Raw genomic sequence first — 18133 nt, 5'->3', positions numbered from 1 at the left:
CCAATGCTGAGCCAGACATAATAGGTCCCGTCTGAGTTGAAGGCCCACGTTCCTATGGAATGCTTCATACTTGCAGACCTCTCTGTCCTTCCTCCAGGTGGCCCGGATCTCCTTGGGGTAGAAGCCAAAGGCCTGGCAGATGAGGACCTCCAGATGGTCATTAATGGCCTTATGGGTCACCTTCCCCACTGGAGGCTCTGCAGAAACAGCAAAAGAGGAGTTCTGGGGAGTTTCTGGCCAGGTGACTGAATAGGTAGGAAGACCTCACCTGGCCATCCTCTCTCTGGTTCTCTCCTCTCCTGAACTTCCGGGACCCTCAATGATTAGAGCATTGAAGCCCCTTGAGATTGATTTTTGAAAGGGGTACATAGAAATTGGGTCAAGTTCTCCTTCTGACAAAACAATTGTACTGCTTGGAGCTTCGTCCAAATTTGACCACCAGCCTGAATTGGTAGTTTGGAATTGATATTGTTCAAGTTGCCCCAGGTAGAAATTGGGAAAAGATTCATATTTTGATTCGGACTCAAACCCGAGAGGTTCGAATGAGTTTCTTCTGCTTTGCAATCTTTTTTTTTTTCAGGGAACTAGAACTGGCTCTTCCAGCATGAATATATTGAGTTTCCCAGGACACATCTCACTGTGGAATTTTTATGGTCTTCTCACCTCCTGGCTGTCTCTCTCAGAGGTGATAGGTTCCGGCCACCTGGGTTTCCTCCCTCCATTGTATCATATGTAGGTTATACAAATTTGATATAAGATTAAATATATTCAGGTTACATCAAGAAGGATTTCTTTATCAGTCTCCCCCCTCCTTTTCTTCTTCCATTGAAGAAATGACAGATACACGGATCTGACAGAAACCTGATTTCTCTTTCCCTTCTTTATCCCGCTAGGAGAAAAGTCATTTAACAGAATAAGAGAGTTGGAAGGGACCTTGGAGGTCTTCTAGTCCAACCTCTTGCTTAAGTAGGAGATCTTATACCATTCCAGTCAAATCATTGTCTAATCGCTTCGTAAGAATCTCCAGGGTTGGGGCATTCACAACTTCTGAAGGCAAGTTGTTCCACTGATTAATTGTTCTCACTGTGAAGACATTTCTTTTTAATTCTAGGTTGCATCTGTCTTTGATGAGCTCCCATCCCTTGCTTCTCCTCCTGCCTTCAGGTACTTTGGAGCAGTGGTCGCCAACCAGTGGGCCAGGGACCACTAGTGGTCCATGAGAAAACGTTGGTGGTCCACAGAGAAATGTCACCCCCAAAGCAATTAATCCAGGCTGCGCAGGAACACAAGGCTTGCGTCGCTTGCATTGCGAACAACATGAGGGAGTGAAAGGAGGGAGGAAAGGGCAGAGGGGGAAACTTGCCCCACTCGCCTTACGCACCTGGCCTGGCCACCGGGCTTCTTCTTTCTTCTGATTTTGGCTACACACAAGGAAAGCAGCAAAAGTCTTTCTTTCTCTCCCCCCAACTCCGCCAGAAATGAGTCTTTGGGACCCTCCAAGGCTTCCTGCTCCAAGAGGCTGCGCCGGCATGACAAGTCTCACAAAGACTCATTTCTGGCACAGATTGGGGGAGAGAACAAAAGACTTCTGCTGCTTCTGCTGCTTTCCTTGCATGAAGCCAAAAGTCTCTCTCTCTCCCCGCTCCCAAGAATGGAGCTGGAGACAGTATCCTACTATCCCAAATAAAGAATGATTGATTGGTAGGAAAATGGGGTGGGGAATTTTCCTGCAGACATTTTGGGGGATTTTCCCAGGATCTTTGGCCCGTGGGATTTAAAATTATGAGTTTGGTGGTCTTTGAGGTCCAAAAGGTTGGCGACCCCTGCTTTGGAGAATAGCTCAATGCCCTTCTTTCTGCGACAGCCCCTCAAATAACAGGAGACCGCTACATGTCAGCCTCAGCCCCTCTCTTTCTTAAACCAGATATACCCAGGTCCCCATCATATGTTTTAGCCTCTTTTTTATAGGACTAAAACTGGACATAGTATCGCAAGTGTGGCCTTATTGTGCAGTAGTAACACCAAACACGATCTTCATACTTTTGCATTTTAATTAACTTGCATTCAAGTTACTTAACACTTCATGTGATCTTGAAAGTGATCTGCTATTGCAATTAGCCCTTGTTGGGTGGAGCCACACCCGGGATAAATTATAGGTTAGGAAGAAAATTGAGTGTGTGTGTGTGTGTGTTTGTGTGTTTTCCACTGCAGAATAAGACCTCACCATTGTGGCCTTTTCTGTCCCTGAAGGCCACAGGTGGCACTGCTTCTGCTCACCTCCAGTCTGATGGCTGAGGTTTGATAACTTCTCCAGGCCAACCCCAAAGACCCACTCGAGAGCCTGGAGCCTCTCCTTCTCCGCCTCCTGCATCCAGGGCACCAGGGGCTCCATCCTCCTGAGGAGGCTCTCATAGCGGACGATGGGCTGGTCATCCAGGTAGCTCTGAATGAAAGGCCGAGGCAGCCTCTGGCTGGGCTTTGAGTCTTCCAGGTGCAAATACCACAGGGAGTGCCTGAGGGAGCCTAGAGAGGAGGAGGAGGAGGGGGGGGGGAAGAGGGCAGAATTAGGGGCTCTGGACTGCAGCTTCATTTCTTCCTACATCCGGTCATCCAGCAGGCCCCCACCCACCCAACCAATGGGCCACCCCCTTCGGCCCTTCATCTAAGGATTGATGCCTTGAAGCTCAAACCCGCCTTTAAACTTGAAACCAGCATCCCTTGGTGGACCCTGGAAACAGCTACAAAGCCCACATCTGGTTACGGTGCAGCTCCTCTGGGTTTCTGGGTTCCCAGCCAGTTGCTGGTGGTGTTGGCTATTCCTGCCAGTTTAGTGTCATCTGCACATTTGTTGAGTTTCCCTTCTCTTCCCTCATCTAAGTCATTTATGAAGATGTTGAAGAGTATTAGGCCTAAGACGGAACCTTGTGGTACCCCACTGCTTACTTCCCTCCATGTAGATGTAGTACCACTAAGAGCTACTCATTGAGTAGAGTTTGTCAGCCAGTTACCAATCCATCTGGTGGTGTTGGTGTTTATCCCACCTTTTCCTAGCTTACCAAGAAGTAGGTTGTGGTCTACATTGTGAAATGCCTCATTGAATCTAAGTATACTATGTCCACCCCATAAAACCCCAATTTAGTCACTTTGTCAAAGAATGAAATAAGATTGGTTCGGCATGATCTATTTTTAACAAACCTGTGCAGGCTTCTAGTTATAACTTTATTTCTTTCTAGATGTTCGCAGGTTATAACCAGAAGCCAACATTGCTTTGACAAGATCATGGCAAACAAATCTTATTTCATTCTTTGACCAAGTGTTTAATTCGTGAATGAGCAAAATGTTGTGGACATACTATTGTTAGATTTCAGTAAGGCATTTGACAAAGTAGACTGTCGCGTTGAGCGACCGGTCTGTTGTTTCGCCTTTCTGGTTGATTGCTGAATTCCTCTTAGAGAATAACCCTCGCAAGGGTGAGATTTAGAGTGGGACCCTCGCAAGGGTGAGGCTAGGCAAGACTCACAAAAGAGTGATTGCCAAGCAAGCACAAGAAATAAAACACACAAAACACAAGAAATCTTCAAAACGAGGCAGCACTTTGAGCCTGGGGGAGATGGGATTCCCTGGCTGCCCTGGAACAGATGGAAAAATCCGGGCCTCTCTGCTTCTCCTGCTCATTTCTTCTCCTTTCTCCTCTTTCCCAGGCTTTTTGCTGTCCTCTTTTATTGTGCTAATTCAAGGGAGGGGGTCAGAGAGGAAATTTACAGAAAGGTAAAGAAATACAATGTTAATCTTTTTAGACCAGTCTACGTGACATGAGTCACATACTCTATAGCTGCTATTTTGTAACTGTTATAGACAGGCATATCTCCTTGGAATACACATTCTTGTCTGGGGTTATTCTTTTATTTAACTTCCTTCTTGTCAGTGCTTTCCTGCTGAGCTGAATACGTGCTTTCCAGCAAGATTTCTTCTTGTGGAAAAATACAAGACAGAACCAAGATAAAATAGTCACAATTCCTCCTTTCTTTATTTTTTTTTTTTTTTGTGCTCATGACTCTAGGTAGAGTTCTTTCTCCTCCAGAGTAGTCTCACAAGGTGGCAACAAGCCCTTCGGTTTGTTGATGCCTTGTAGAACCAGCTCATATGAGGAGAAGTCCTCATCCCAGTCGTGGCTGGACCTAGTTAAGAAATTTTCTTTGGGAGAAAGAAGTTATTAATGTCTATTTCCTCCTCTGCCTCTTGGTCAGAGTACCATTCCAACAGCGGTTTTTTGACCAGATCTTTTGATTCAATGCTGGATGTAAGAAAGCTAACTGTTTTTGAGTATTGTTAATTTCATTGTCAAGTGTTTTCAAACGATCCCTCAATAATTTTAGTAAACGTCCTATTACACATGGACCAATAGTACATGCAAGAAGCAATAACAGAAGAGGACCTATTAAGGCTGATAATAGTGTTGTTAACCAGGGAGAAAAATTAAACATGCTTTGATACCATGACTGTCCTTGTTGTAATGGATTCACCTGAATATTGGGTTTTTGTAGAAAGTTTGATTTCAAATTGTGATTGGGACCAATATCATAATTAGACATAGATATAGAAAGACGAATTGTAAAAATATTCCCTTCATCTCCTAGACCATCCCACTGACGTCCTCCCAAGTAAACCCAACCATCCATTGTTTTTTTGTAAGTGTCTTTCCTTTTTGCAGTAAATGTGATTCTGAGTGGATTTAGTCTCTGTCCACAACAAGGCATTGAAGAGCAGGGAAGATGTTCTTGAGCACGGGTAATATGAATATAGTCATTTTTGGTAGGCGCTTCCCACCAGATATGACCTGTGGATACACAACTCCATTTTTACAATATCTGTCAACTACCCCACCGCAGGCAGCACGAGAAGCACCAGTACTGTGAGCAGGACAAAAATATAGTCTAAAGTTGTGAGCAGGTGCTGGAGAACAGGAGCCTTGCTTGTCCCATATATCAGCTTGTAGTTCTTTATCTGCAAATTTTTCTACTCCTGTCCCCATTTCAGCAAAATCCATGAAAAGCTGAGGAAACCATGGCCATCTAGTATAATTAGTGGTGGTGTTTAAAATATTTCCTTGAAAATCAAGGATAGTCCAGGTATATTTTTGAGGTTGATGTTCATTTGTAGAAGGTTGTATGCTTCGAGGAATGCGATGATAGCCAAATCTTGGAACAGCACGAGATGCAGACCGCTTAGAGATGGAGTTGTCAGCGATGAAGACAGGATACCCAAGATGGCGAGCTCGAATGGGAGCTGTAGTCTTACGATGAGTGTCATCAGGGATGAGGTGGTGTCTTTGCACGACAGGTGTTTTGTAGTGAACAGGAACCCAGGAAGATGAATGATGCAATATGCATTTGGTGACATCACAGGGTGGAAAGCAGCAACGAAGATGCCATTGCAGTTTGTCTCCAGGAAAAGTTGTCTCAGAATTAGCTTGAGATGGCAATGTAGGAAAAGCAGAGGATAGTGGAGGAAATGCCAGTGAAGGAGTGGAAAGTAATAGAACAGTGTGATTAAAGTATGTGTGATTGTGAAAAAATCCTAAGCAAGAATAAGATCCTATAGTAGATAGAGTAACATGTATAGTTAAAAATATTAAACAAGGAGAATAGTAATAGTGAACAGTAATGTCAGAAGTAGGCGAAAGAAAGCTACCATTGTGTTGGAAAACATAATTACATGTAGAAAGGAGATTATCTTTAAAAATAAAGGTAACAGTGTCAGCAAGAAAAGTAAATATAGCATCAGGAGATGCCCTGAATTGAGAAAAGACAGGAAATATTGATATCAGAAGAAAAATTAGAGTTAGAGTCAGGTTTGCCATGGTAAGGTCTGACACAGCGAGCAGGAACCCAAAGCACTTTCGATCAGGAAGTTGGACAGCAGCGTAACCTTTTCCCCAGGTGATGAGCTGTGCAGGACCTTTCCACGCAGGATCTGGAAGCTGTCTGAAATAAACAAGAGGACAGGAAGAGGGAACTACTGGCTTGGTAAAGTGGCGAGAAGCCGCTGTGGAAGAAGGAGAGCCAGTAAGATTAAGAAAGTTAAGAGAATAGAGAGTAATGTTCAAGATGTTTTGTAACACCGGGAGGTTCGGGGCCTAAGCCTTTTTCCCTATTTGCCGATCAAGGGCATTTTTCAGAGAGTTTGGTTTGCCCTTTCCACAATAGCCTGACCTTGGCTATTGAAAGGTATGCCAAATTTATGTGTGATGGCCCACTTATGGCAAAACTCAGCAAAGGGAGAACTGACATAAGCAGGACCATTATCTGTTTTGAGAATTTTTGGACATCCCAACGTTACGAATGACCGAATACAGTGATTAATAACATTTTTAGTAGCCTCTCCTCTTTGTAATGTTGCCATAATAAACCCTGAATATGTATCAACTGATACATGAATGTATTTCAGGGAGCAAAGAGAGGATAATGAGTTACATCCATTTGCCATGTATCACAGGCTTGAGTACCCTAGGATTAACACCTTCAGGGATACCTTTGGCCTGCAAGCTACATGTTGGACATTGTTGAATTATTGCTGTGGCTTCTTGATACGTAATCCCAAATTGCTGTACCAAGGCCTTCTTATTTTGATGGAAATAGTCATGACTCTCCCCAGCTGAAAGCTGTTGTGGAAGAGGAGAGGAGGCCATAATTTTACAAGCCTCATCTGCCATATGATTGCCTTCTGCCAGGAATCCAGGCAATTGCTGATGACTTCTGATATGAGCTACAAATAAAGGTTTCCCTCGCTTTTTCAGCAGTGTCTGAAGCTAAAAAAAAAGTGTCATGAGAGAAGGAGGGGTAACAGGAGAAATATATGCATCGAAAATATGAGCAACCATCTGAGTAACATACATGCTATCAGATATTACATTTAAAGATTCCTGTGGAAAAGAGACAAGGCCAAAGAAAAAGCAGCTAACTCAGCTTGTTGTGCTGAGTTCTGTGGGGCAGTTAAGCATTTGTTCCATTGAGCATTTTTCACACCATGCACATGCTCCAATATTTTTTGAACCGTCAGTAAAGACAGTTAAGCCTTCCTTCAATGGCTGTTGGACAAAAAGGTGATTGTAAAACAAAAAGGAACTGTCTTCAACACCTGCAGTCGTGAATCAGATGGAAGGTGGCATGACACTTGGCCACACCAATCTTCCAATGCATCCTGCAGTGTTGTGGAAGTCTGAAAAGAGGTTCCCATTGACTAATCTTAAAAGGAATATACAATGTAAAAATATCCATTCCCATCAGGGCTTTGGTTCTCTTGCCCTTTTTGTATAAGAAAAGCCATTTGTGCTGCTTTAGTAAAAATAGAGGTTTTTGGAGTATGTGGTAGGTGTAACCATTCCAAGAAATGAAGATTTTTGCATTAGATACTTGAACAATTATTGCAGTTAGTAATTGATGAGTGGAAATAATAGCAAGAGAAGGTGGTGTGTCTGCAAGAGCACGGTTTACCCATTGAGTTGCTAGGGCTGTGTTTACTTGCTTTAAAGCTTCTAGATGCTGAGCTGAAAGATAGACCTTATCTGCAGGATTCTTTAATCCTACTAGTGCTTGAAAAGCGGTGATAGCATCTGTGTGGTTAGAGCAAGATATGGTCTAGCCCAGTTAATAATTCCCAAGTACTGCTGTAATTGAACCAATGTGGTTGGCTGTGGAAGTGTGAGTGAAGGAATATGTGGAGATGCTGAGGAAGCTAAAACCTTGTGACCTAAATATTGCATTGGGTAGTGAGACTGGATTTTTCAGGTGCTATATGTAACCCTGCTTTTGCTAATGTGGTCAAGGGGATCGGAAAAGTTTTTTGTACCGTCCCCTTTGGCCCATCAGCTGCAATTAAGATATCATCCATGTAATGATATACAAGAAAATTAGGAAATTGAGATCTATAAGGATGCAGAGCCTCATTGACAAAATATTGACACATAGTTGGTGAATTAAGCATACCTTGTGGAAGAACTTTCCATTGATACCTAGATGTGGGTTTAGAGTTATTGAGTTCTGGCACTGTAAATGCAAAGATGATTCTATCCTTTTGTGCCAGAGGTATAGAAAAGAAACAGTCCTTTAAATCTATTATTATGAGATCAAATCCAGATGGAATCAAATTAGGATTAGGCAGACCACATTGCAGTGGCCCCATAGGTTGAATTATCCTATTTAAGGCTCTAAGATCACTAATCAGACGGTATTTGCCAGATTTCTTTTTAATTACAAAGACTGGGGTGTTATAAGGACTGGTGGATGGTTCAATATGTCCCTCTATTAACTGTTGATGGACAAGGAGATGTAAAGCCTCCAATTTTTCTTTGGTGAGAGGCCATTGATCCACCCACACAGGAATAGATGTTTTAAGAGTAAGAGATAAAGGAGAAATAAACATTTTGATAGAAAAACTATGGTATCTGAATATAAGCTTGAAATTGAGAAAGTAAATCACGTCCCCAAAGATTGCAATGTAGAGGAAGGATATAGGGTTTAAGATAAGCAGTTAAAGTAGAATGCTCAGTAGAAGCAGAGAGCCAATGAGAGCTGACCTTAGCAGCTTGAGCACCACCTACGCCCTGCACTGAAGAAGCCTCTGTGAGAGACCAAGAAGAGGCCATTCGTTAGAACGGATAACAGAAACATCTGCTCCGGTGTCAATCAGACCTTCAAAAATTCGACCATTGAGTGTAACAGAAAGAGTTGGTTTTGAAGCTTGAACAGGTTTCTGTAATGCAAGCAAAGAAGGAGGTTCAAAAAGAGGCAAAATTACAAGTGTAGCAACTACTGTCCCCTTTTTTAAAGAAAAGCAACGATCTCCTATTGCAGCCAATGCAAGATTATTAAGAGCAGAAGAATCATATAAGTAAGGAGCTGCAACCACACCCTCTATTATAAGAGAAGAATTGGGAATAAGCAAGACAGGTGTGGAAGGAGGAAGAGGTTTGAAAAAGCGTTGCAGTTAAAGGAAGAGTAAAAACAGCACCAGGATCATCATACACAAGATCCTCTAACAATACAGGAAACGTTGTGGCAGTTAGTTCAGCCTTTGTGGCGGGGCTAGCTGAAGACCCCTCAATTAGTATTCAGATTGCCACACAACATATTGTGCAGGAGTCATAAGCATAGAAAAAGCATTTTCCAATCATACAATAACATAACTGTATTAGCTGTAACCAAAGAATCAAGTATTCCCTAGTAAAAGGAGAATGCAATCCATAAGTTGTAACTGCATCTTTTATATTTTTCAAAACTTTAAACTCAATGTTACTATGAACATTGCCTCCTCCCCAGGGATGATAGTCATAGGATAAGCAGAAGGTTCTTCTGTTTCTAAAGATAGAGGTGATGACAAAAGATTGGTTATGATTCCTCCCATAGGATTCATAATAGGAGAATCAGAAAGAGAAGGAAGAGCAGGAGGAGGGGAAGAAATATCTGAATAAGGAGGTGGTAAGGAAGAGTTTGATTCCAAATGAGCTGCAAGAGGCTTAGAAGTTTTTGAATTAGAAGAGTGGGAGTCAGAAGAAACAGGAGAAAAGGAATTTTCAGGAAGACTAGAAGGAGGATATATAGTTGTTATAGCAGCCATTATTGCTCTCCAAGAAATAAGTATATCCATGGGAGCTCTGGGAACTTTATGTAAATATTTTCCTAATTTTTCCCAGTCAGAATGGTTAAGAGTTCCAGCAGATGGATAAGCTGGACAGTGAGCCTCAATATAAATTATAAATTTATTTAAAGATTTCTTAGAAATAGGGTACACAGTGGTACCATTGGTTTTTTGAAAGGAATTAGCTTTCTTCACTAGATTATAAAGTTCGTCCCTATGCCCTGACGAAACTTGAGAAATCGAGGAGCCCATTCTTACCTTTTTGCCGGCGTAGCCTATTCCAGGCGAATAAGAATGAGGTGAAGAAGATGCACTTCTAGACAAAAGTCACACCTTGGAACCTGAAAGGCGAAGGGATCCCAGGCGATTAGAGATCCCGGACGAGCCCCCAGCTGTCGCGTTGAGCGACCGGTCTGTTGTTTGCCTTTCTGGTTGATTGCTGAATTCCTCTTAGAGAATAACCCTCGCAAGGGTGAGATTTAGAGTGGGACCCTCGCAAGGGTGAGGCTAGGCAAGACTCACAAAGAGTGATTGCCAAGCAAGCACAAGAAATAAAACACACAAAACACAAGAAATCTTCAAAATGAGGCAGCACTTTGAGCCTGGGGGAGATGGGATTCCCTGGCTGCCCTGGAACAGATGGAAAAATCCGGGCCTCTCTGCTTCTCCTGCTCATTTCTTCTCCTTTCTCCTCTCTCCCAGGCTTTTTGCTGTCCTCTTTTATTGTGCTAATTCAAGGGAGGGGTCAGAGAGGAAATTTACAGAAAGGTAAAGAAATACAATGTTAATCTTTTAGACCAGTCTACGTGACATGAGTCACATACTCTATAGCTGCTATTTTGTAACTGTTATAGACAGGCATATCTCCTTGGAATACACATTCTTGACTGGGGTTATTCTTTTATTTAACTTCCTTCTTGTCAGTGCTTTCCTGCTGAGCTGAATACGTGCTTTCCAGCAAGATTTCTTCTTGTGGAAAAATACAAGACAGAACCAAGATAAAATAGTCACAGTAGACCTCAACCTACTTCTTGGAAAGCTACAAGAATGTGGGATAGAGAGTGTGCTGGTCAGACAGTATATAGTTAATTAGGAATAGGGAGCTGTCCCCTTAAGGGAATGCCTCATGGAAAATGTAGTTAATGCCTCATGGGAAATGTAGTTCATGTCATGTCACATCTGTAATCCTGATCGGCCACTGAATTGACCTCTAGTTGGGTTGGGGAAAGCCTTTGTTCTTTCCTTGCCTGGACCCAGCAGCGTGCCAGATCCTTTGCTGTACCATTATGGGATGAAGATAACCATATTTTCACACTATGAAGACAACTAGGCAAAGATTGGACATTAGATGAATCTTGACATAACCGTGAGTTATACCTTGAGGATGCCTGGTGTGATCCAGTAAAGAATCTTTGTATGGAAGTCTTTGTAGAGTTTAACTGCTTATCTTGGATATTTTTTGGGAAGATAAATATGGCTTGAGACAAGACAGACAGCACCACTACCAGATGGATTTGTAACTGGCTGAGAAAACATACTCAATGTGTAATCTTTAATGGAACTACATCCACATGGAGGGAAGTACGTAGTGGGGTATAACCACCCCCAAGGGTCTGTTTTAGGCCCAGTACTTTTAATATCTTCATAAATGATTTAGATAAGGGAATAGAAGGAAAACTGATCAGATTTGCAGATGACTCCAAACTGGCAGGAGTAGCCAACACTCCAGGAAAAAAAGCTGATCCAAATTGTAGGCTGCATTAATAGAGGGATAAAACCATATAAAATATTAGTAGAGCTTGACAAAGCCTTAGTAAGACCACACTTGGAATACTGAGTCCAATTTTGGTCACCAGAATTTAAAAAAGATGTAGAGATACTGGAAAAAGGATAGAGAAGAGCCACAAGGATGATTAGTGGGCCGGAAGGTAAAACTTATGAAAAATGGTTGCAGGAATTGGGGATGGATAGTCTAGTGAAAAGAAGGACTGGGGTGATACGATAACTTTGTCCCAATATTTGAGGGGCTACAAAGATTTAATTTCAAAAAGATTCAATTTATTTTCCAAAGCACCAGAAGGTCAGACAAGAAACAATGAAAGGAAACTAATCCACAAGAGAAGCAGCCTGGAATTAAGGAGAAACTTACTAACAGGACAATTAACCATTGGAACAGCTTTGCCTTCAGACATTGTGGGTGTGCTTCGTTACTGGAGGCTTTTAAGAAGAGACTGGAAGCCATTTGTCCGGAGGCAGGGCTCTCCAACTGTGGCAACTTTAAGACAGCTTGCTGGCTGAGGAATTCTGTGGGTTAAAGTTGCCAAGGTTGGAGAGCCCTGGTGTAAGATCTCCCACTTGAGCATGCGGCTGGACTAGAAGACCTCCAAGGTCCCTTCCAACTCTGTTATTCTGCCTTTGTCTGAAGTTCTGTATCACCTGAATAATTAATGAAATAATAATCAATAATCACGGTAATGATGTCCCGGTTTGAAGGGCTTCGACGTCAGACAGAAATCCATGATCGTGCACAGTTTCTGTCTGGGCTCGCCGCTGGAGCGCCCGAGCCGCCTGGTTTCAGAGCTAAGCCACCCCGTAGAGGTGGTGAAGAGGGGGGTGACCGCCAGCAGGGTTGAGGAGAGCCGCATCTCTCCTCCTCAGTTGGCCATTACTCCCTTTTCTGAAGGCGGTTGCAGTGGTGGTCAGAAATGGACACCACAAAGAAGAACTCGACTAGAAAAGAATGTGCAGGAGGAAGATAAGAAGTGAAAGTTTTGGCTGGCCAGGTTAAATTGTAAAAGCAACAACTAAGGTACCCTGGAATTTAAACTTACAAAAAATAACTTCTCTCCCAAAGAAGAGTCAGAAGCAGCGAAGGAAAGTGAAAAGGGACAGATTTGAGGTTTTTTTATGCGGGGAAGAAAAAGGAAAGGGAATGGAGAATTTAAGACTTAAAAACCAACCCCCAAAAAAGAAAAATAATTCAAAAATAAGTATAATGCTGGAAAGAAACAGAAGAGGTGAATACAGAAGAGAGAAATAGAGGTAGAGAGACAAGGGGGTAAAAAGGGGATAGAGAAGAAGAGAGGGAAGAAGGAAAGGGAAAGAAGTTACAAAGGACCAGAGCAAGATATAGAGAAACAGGACCTATTTAGAGCTAATGGGTGAAAATCTAACTGAAAAAGGGATTATGTAAAGGTACATAAGATTGTATTGTTATATTAGTAATACAAATAACTTTAGAAAATTGGAAACGACGTATGATTAAAATGAGGGATAAAATAGTGTAATTTAGTGAAATGTTTGTGAATAAAATAAGTGAAATAAAATAAATGAGAAAATTGAATTAGGAAGGAACGGGAACATTTTAATTAGTTAATGTTTTATAAAATATATGTGAAGAGGGGAGGGAATTAACTATGGAAAGCTTATAATTGTTCCCATAGAAGTATGATATTTAATTGAAAAGTAATGTTAAAGATGTTAAGACTTTAATGAATATTAATAATGATAGAACTGAATTGGAATGGAATGTTGTTTTAATTATATAGATTTATAATTTTTTCTTTTTTTAAGAAAACAGTGTGCATTTTAATAATGTACCAAGCAGAATCAAAATGGAAGTTATGCATTATATTGAATATTACAACTTTAGGGAAAAGATATAAAGGTGTCATACTCCAATCAGTAACTACAGGAGAATTTTGTTTAATGAGAAAAGATAATAGATAATTGAAACAGGACAGACAAAAAATATAAATACAATGATTTGAATTGAGATGAGATAATTAAAATAAAATTGAGAAAATTAAAAGAGGGGAAAAGCTATGCAGAAAATGTAAAATAGTAATAATATATGGAATAGAATATAAAAATGAGCATGAACCTGAATTTGTGTCTGTTCGAAGAAATATAACCCGGGATACGCTACTTTCAAAAAAGGTGTTTTATTTGTATTTTTTTTTCTCTTTGTGTAAAACTCAAATAAAATTTACAATTTTTTTTAACAATAAACAGGGTAATGATAATCATAATAACAACCATAGTGATCATCATAATAATCATAATAACCACCATCATAATTAACGGCGGCAGAAACAGCAACATCATGGGCCGGCAGCATCGGTGGCCACAGCAATAATAAATGCTTCCGTTTTTCATTGGGCAACGTTGAAACGGTGTCACTGGGAGCTCCCTCAGGCCTCTGCCCCCCATGGGTGGTTGCCTCGTGCTGCAAAGGGAGAAAACGGAGGAAGTCAAGGCCCAGATTTGTAATGGGGAGTGTAGGAGAGGATGTTTTCCTAGCCCCCCATTCGTTGTCTCTCCCTCCCCTCCAGTCCTCCTGGCCCCTTCCCTGACCCACGTTCATCCCTCAGAGCTGATGGGCTGGAGAGACTGAGCTGGCCTGGATCCTCCCTGCAGAGCATCGGATCAGAAGATCCCAACCAGGAGGGGCTGAGCCCCAGAGGAGCCCCATGATCTCTCCAGGGCTACCTTGGAAAGACTTGGACTAGGGGGTGGATTCCCCCACCCCACAAGCCCCACCGTCTTTTCCTCCATGGATTGTCCAAGTGGGGAGTTTTGTCTCTTAAATAGAGTTCAGCAAGTGTCTGGCTCACCTCTGAGCTCCCTTTAGGCTGGAGCATTGGCTGTGACTGAGTCTCATCTTCTGTGCCATAGATAGCTGGAGAAGGAACCTCTTCTTGAGAAACTTGATCAGGCCAAGTTGTCACATTGCGAAGGAATTTTTTCTTGACCTTCCTCCCCTGGTCTGAAAGATTGCAAAAAGAGAGGACAGCTAGTTAATTTTGGGGGGTACAGCTCCTGCCTAGGATAGCGAAGGACTCAAGCTGAAGGCCTCCAGAAGGCCCAGATGGTCCAAGTAGCCGGATTATAACCCAGTGTCTTGAAAAAGAGGCCTTAGTGCTCCCAGCAGGTTATGACAATGAAATGGAGCACTCCTGGGGGTTATTGAGGAATAACCAAGTTGAAACTCTCCTTGTGTCAGCCTTCAAGATCTTCTAGTATTGCTTTGCACCTTTTGGCTGTCATAAGTAACGGGGGGAGGAGGGGGGTAACGTCTGGGAAGTGAGCTGGAGGTGTTACATTCTAGTGTTGTAAAAATGAGGAGGGGGAAGAGGACATTCTTGCTTAGGTTTCTATTTCTTGCTTTGCTTTCTTTCCTCTGCGCAACTGAAAACTTTTATCAAAGTATGCCAAGGTCAACGGACAGAAGCCTCATCACCACCTGAAGATGTCCACATGATCATATTCACAACTTTTAATTGGTAGAATCATTTGAACTATGGGGGGGTGGGGGGTGGGATCATTTCCATCACTTTGTATATGTGATTTACGCGCCTAATTCCTTAGATTCAGAATTCTATTGTAGCTACCACTTCATTTCCAGTAAAAGATATCTTTTCTCTAACTAAAAGAGTCTTCCGTATTTCTTTCTTGGATTTGGAACGGAGCTCAGCCTGACACCTTGCTTCTATCTGAGCTCCTAGAGATAGATAGATAGACTCCTCCTTTCCACCACAGGAAAACCAGAGCTGGTTTTGTTTCTTCAGGACCAATATGGTGTATCCAATAAAGTTTTGCTTTTGGGAATTCAAAGCTGCCGAGAGTCTTTCCTTGATTTGGGTTCACTACTTGGATATTTAATGCCTTGTCCTAAAGCAACATGAATTTATTTTAAACAATGATGCTAGATCACCGGGGCCTGATGGATTACATCCCAGAGTGTTAAAGGAGCTGGCAGAGGTCATCTGAGAACCACTGCACCATATCTTTCAAAAATCCTGCAGCACCGGGGAACTACCAGAGGACTGGAAAAGAGCTGATGTGGTTCCCATCTTCAAAAACGGGGAAAAAATACAGACCCAGGAAACTATAGACCAATCAGCCCAACATCAATACCCGGGAAGATACTGGAAAATATAATAATAATAATAAAAAAAAAACAGATCTGCCAACATCTAGAAACAAATAAAGTAATAACTAGCAGTCAGCACGGGTTTGTTAAAAACAGATCATGCCAAACCAATCTTATTTCATTCTTCAACACAGGGACTAAATTAATAGACCAGCAAAACACTGTGGACATAATATTTTTAGATTTCACCAAGGCTTTCGACAAAGTAGACCACAACCTACTTCTTAGTAAGCTAGAAAAAACGTGGAATAGACAGCACCACCACTAGATGATTCCCAACTGGCTGACAAACCATAAACAACAACTTGTCCCTAATGGGTCTAAGTCTACATAGAGGAAAATAAGCAATGGGGTGCCACAAGGTTCCATCTTAGTACTCACTCTTCAATATCTTCATTAATGACTTAGATGAGGGAATGGAAGGGGAACTTACCAAATTTGCAGATGATACTAAGCTGGCAGGAATAGCTAACACCCTGTTGGACCCTGTTGTTATCCCCAGATGGGATTGCAAGCAGGGGCAGAGGACAGGGGCCCCATCCTCCATGGCCCCACCTTCCATCAGAGCTTCCCTGAAGGTCCCCTTCCCAGATGAAGAGGCATATGAATCTTCTCAGGGGCAGGATTGTGGCTCTTCTAGTGCTTCCCAGACCATTTAAGGCAGGGGTCACCAAACTTTTGGACCTCAGGCACCATCAAACTCATCATTTTAAATCCTGGGGACCACTAATATGAATTCTGACTGACGGTGGCTTGCTGACATCGGTGGGAGAAAGACAGAGAGAGAGAGAGAAAACTCTGATCTAACCTCTCTCTCTACCTTCCCTCTTTCACACACACAATCACACAGAGGCAGGGGTGGGATTCAAATTTCTTAACACATTTCTTAACCACTTTCAAATTTCTTAACCAGTTCTGTGGGCATGGCCTAATTTGTGGGTGTGGCTTGGTGGTCATGTGACTGGTTGGGCATGACTTGTATGTAAATATTATGAAATATTTTTGTAAATATTGAATTTTTATTTAAAAGAGCAACTTTTACCCAACATCAGGCAAAGCAGGCAGGCAGATTGAGTTGCTTGCAGAATCACAGATTCATTCAGAGATCTATCTTTCTGCCATTGGCTACCTGAGTCTGCACTGAATAATAGAAGCTTCAGTCCTAAGGAAGGTTCAGCTCTGCTTAAAAGCAGAGCCAAAGATCTTAAGATTAGTTAGAAGGCAAGGAATCAATGATTTCCTGCTTTCTAGCTAATTTAAATCTCCTGGGCACAGCAGAGCGGATGATGGTCAGGGAAAAAAAGGAAAAATAGCAACATAGCAGGCAAGTTTGCCAGGTAAGGAGTGAGTGGGTAGGAGGGTTCCCGTGGGCCATGTGGGTGGCACAGCCTTGTGTTCCCACGCAGCCTGGATTAATTGCTTTGAGGGGTGCTCTGGGGTGACATTTCTCTGCAGACCACCAAAATTTCCTCCTGGTCCACCAGTTGGCTGTGGCCCAGCAGTTAGTTATCACTGATTTAGGGGAATCCTGATATTTGCTCCTCTGTCCATTGAGGCCAAAGAGGCTTCCTCCCAGATATGAGGAATGTGGAACATTTTGGGGCTTACAAAGGGTTGAAAAAAGGGCTGCGTAGTTTCTTCTTCCTTTCCAATTCCTGTTCAAAATGCTGTTTGTGTGGGGAAGGGTCTCGTGGGGGCCCTGACTGCAACTCTCAGAGAAGCTCTTGCCCATCCACCCCAAAACAGTTAACACAGAAGGACCCAGGGGTGGGTGTCAGTGGATGTGCCTGTTTCACTTACAGATCGGGAAGAGAATCCAAACTCCCAGGATTACGCCTGTAACAATTACGCCTGTAACAATTCCCACCACGGGAATCCACCACATTGGAGCTAAAGAGGGAGAAAGAGGGCTCTGATTAGAGAGATGCTGAGTTCCCCAAAGTGGAGATGCTGAAAAAAATGGAAGCCTTTCACGACCTGCATTGGCCTCCAGGAAGTGCCCCCACCCGAAGGAAGCCCTCCCTCCAAGGCTTCAGAGGGAGGAGGGAATGGCCTTGAAGGGAAGAAGGAGGAGCCACAACCAAACATCTCATATATCTTCATACCGTTGCTATAAAATTACCATTTCCAACTCTTCTGACAGAAACCACTTCTCTCCCATTGCTAAACGCAGGACCTTTCCTGCTCTCCATCTGAAAACATGAGATGTTGCAGAAGAAAACTACCCCCACACACACACAGATTTTCAAACATTTCTCTAAAATCTACTTCTACCCTCTCAGCCTCTCACCTCTTTCCTCCTTGAAGGCCAAGTCCAGGGGCTCCTGCAAGCCCTCGTGCTCCAGGTGACACCGAAAACGGTCCCTCTCATTGGGGTCGATCTCAATGCTGAGCTGGACATAATAGGTCCCGTCTGAGTTGGGGGCCACGTTCCTATGGAAGGTCTCCTGTTCCCAGATCTCTCTGTCCCTCTTCCAGGTGGCCTGGATCTCCTTGGGGTAGAAGCCAAAGGCCTGGCAGGTGAGGATCTCCAGCCTCTCATCCTTCACTTTATGGGTCACC

General features: G+C 42.7%; 2 protein-coding genes across 2 annotated transcripts in view; both read right to left on the bottom strand.

The window, feature by feature from the left end:
* Positions 1-18133, bottom strand: part of LOC113451615 (uncharacterized) — a 46294-nt gene that overhangs the window by 4790 nt on the left and 23371 nt on the right. Inside the window, exon 4 of the mRNA XM_087923131.1 lies at positions 18-197. Within this exon, the coding sequence (XP_087779257.1) occupies positions 18-197 (180 nt within the window). The remainder of the gene's footprint in view (positions 1-17; positions 198-18133) is intronic.
* Positions 13562-18127, bottom strand: LOC148126742 (uncharacterized). Its single transcript, XM_087928464.1, has 4 exons — positions 17862-18127; positions 17372-17461; positions 14253-14404; positions 13562-13864 (listed from the first exon to the last, which is right to left on the bottom strand). Exons 2-4 carry the CDS (start codon positions 17454-17456, stop codon positions 13637-13639), a joined length of 465 nt encoding a protein of 154 aa, XP_087784590.1. The 5' UTR covers positions 17457-17461; positions 17862-18127; the 3' UTR covers positions 13562-13636.

Source organism: Pseudonaja textilis, chromosome 2 (assembly GCF_049901715.1).
Source record: "Pseudonaja textilis isolate UNSWEBS1 chromosome 2, rPseTex1.2, whole genome shotgun sequence".
NCBI classification, from domain to species: domain Eukaryota; kingdom Metazoa; phylum Chordata; class Lepidosauria; order Squamata; family Elapidae; genus Pseudonaja; species Pseudonaja textilis.
This window is presented reverse-complemented; position numbering and strand designations above follow the sequence as displayed.

What these genes read in the sequence shown, in the direction of transcription:
- LOC148126742 (XM_087928464.1), bottom strand. Translation starts at nt 17,456, where the DNA reads ATGTGGTGGATTCCCGTGGTGGGAATTGTTACAGGCGTAATTGTTACA. An exon ending in TTGGATTCTCTTCCCGATCT is followed by an intron (nt 14,405 to 17,371) that starts GTAAGTGAAACA and finishes GCAATCTTTCAG; the next exon opens with ACCAGGGGAGGAAGGTCAAG. An exon ending in AGCCTAAAGGGAGCTCAGAG is followed by an intron (nt 13,865 to 14,252) that starts GTGAGCCAGACA and finishes CTCCCTTTGCAG; the next exon opens with CACGAGGCAACCACCCATGG.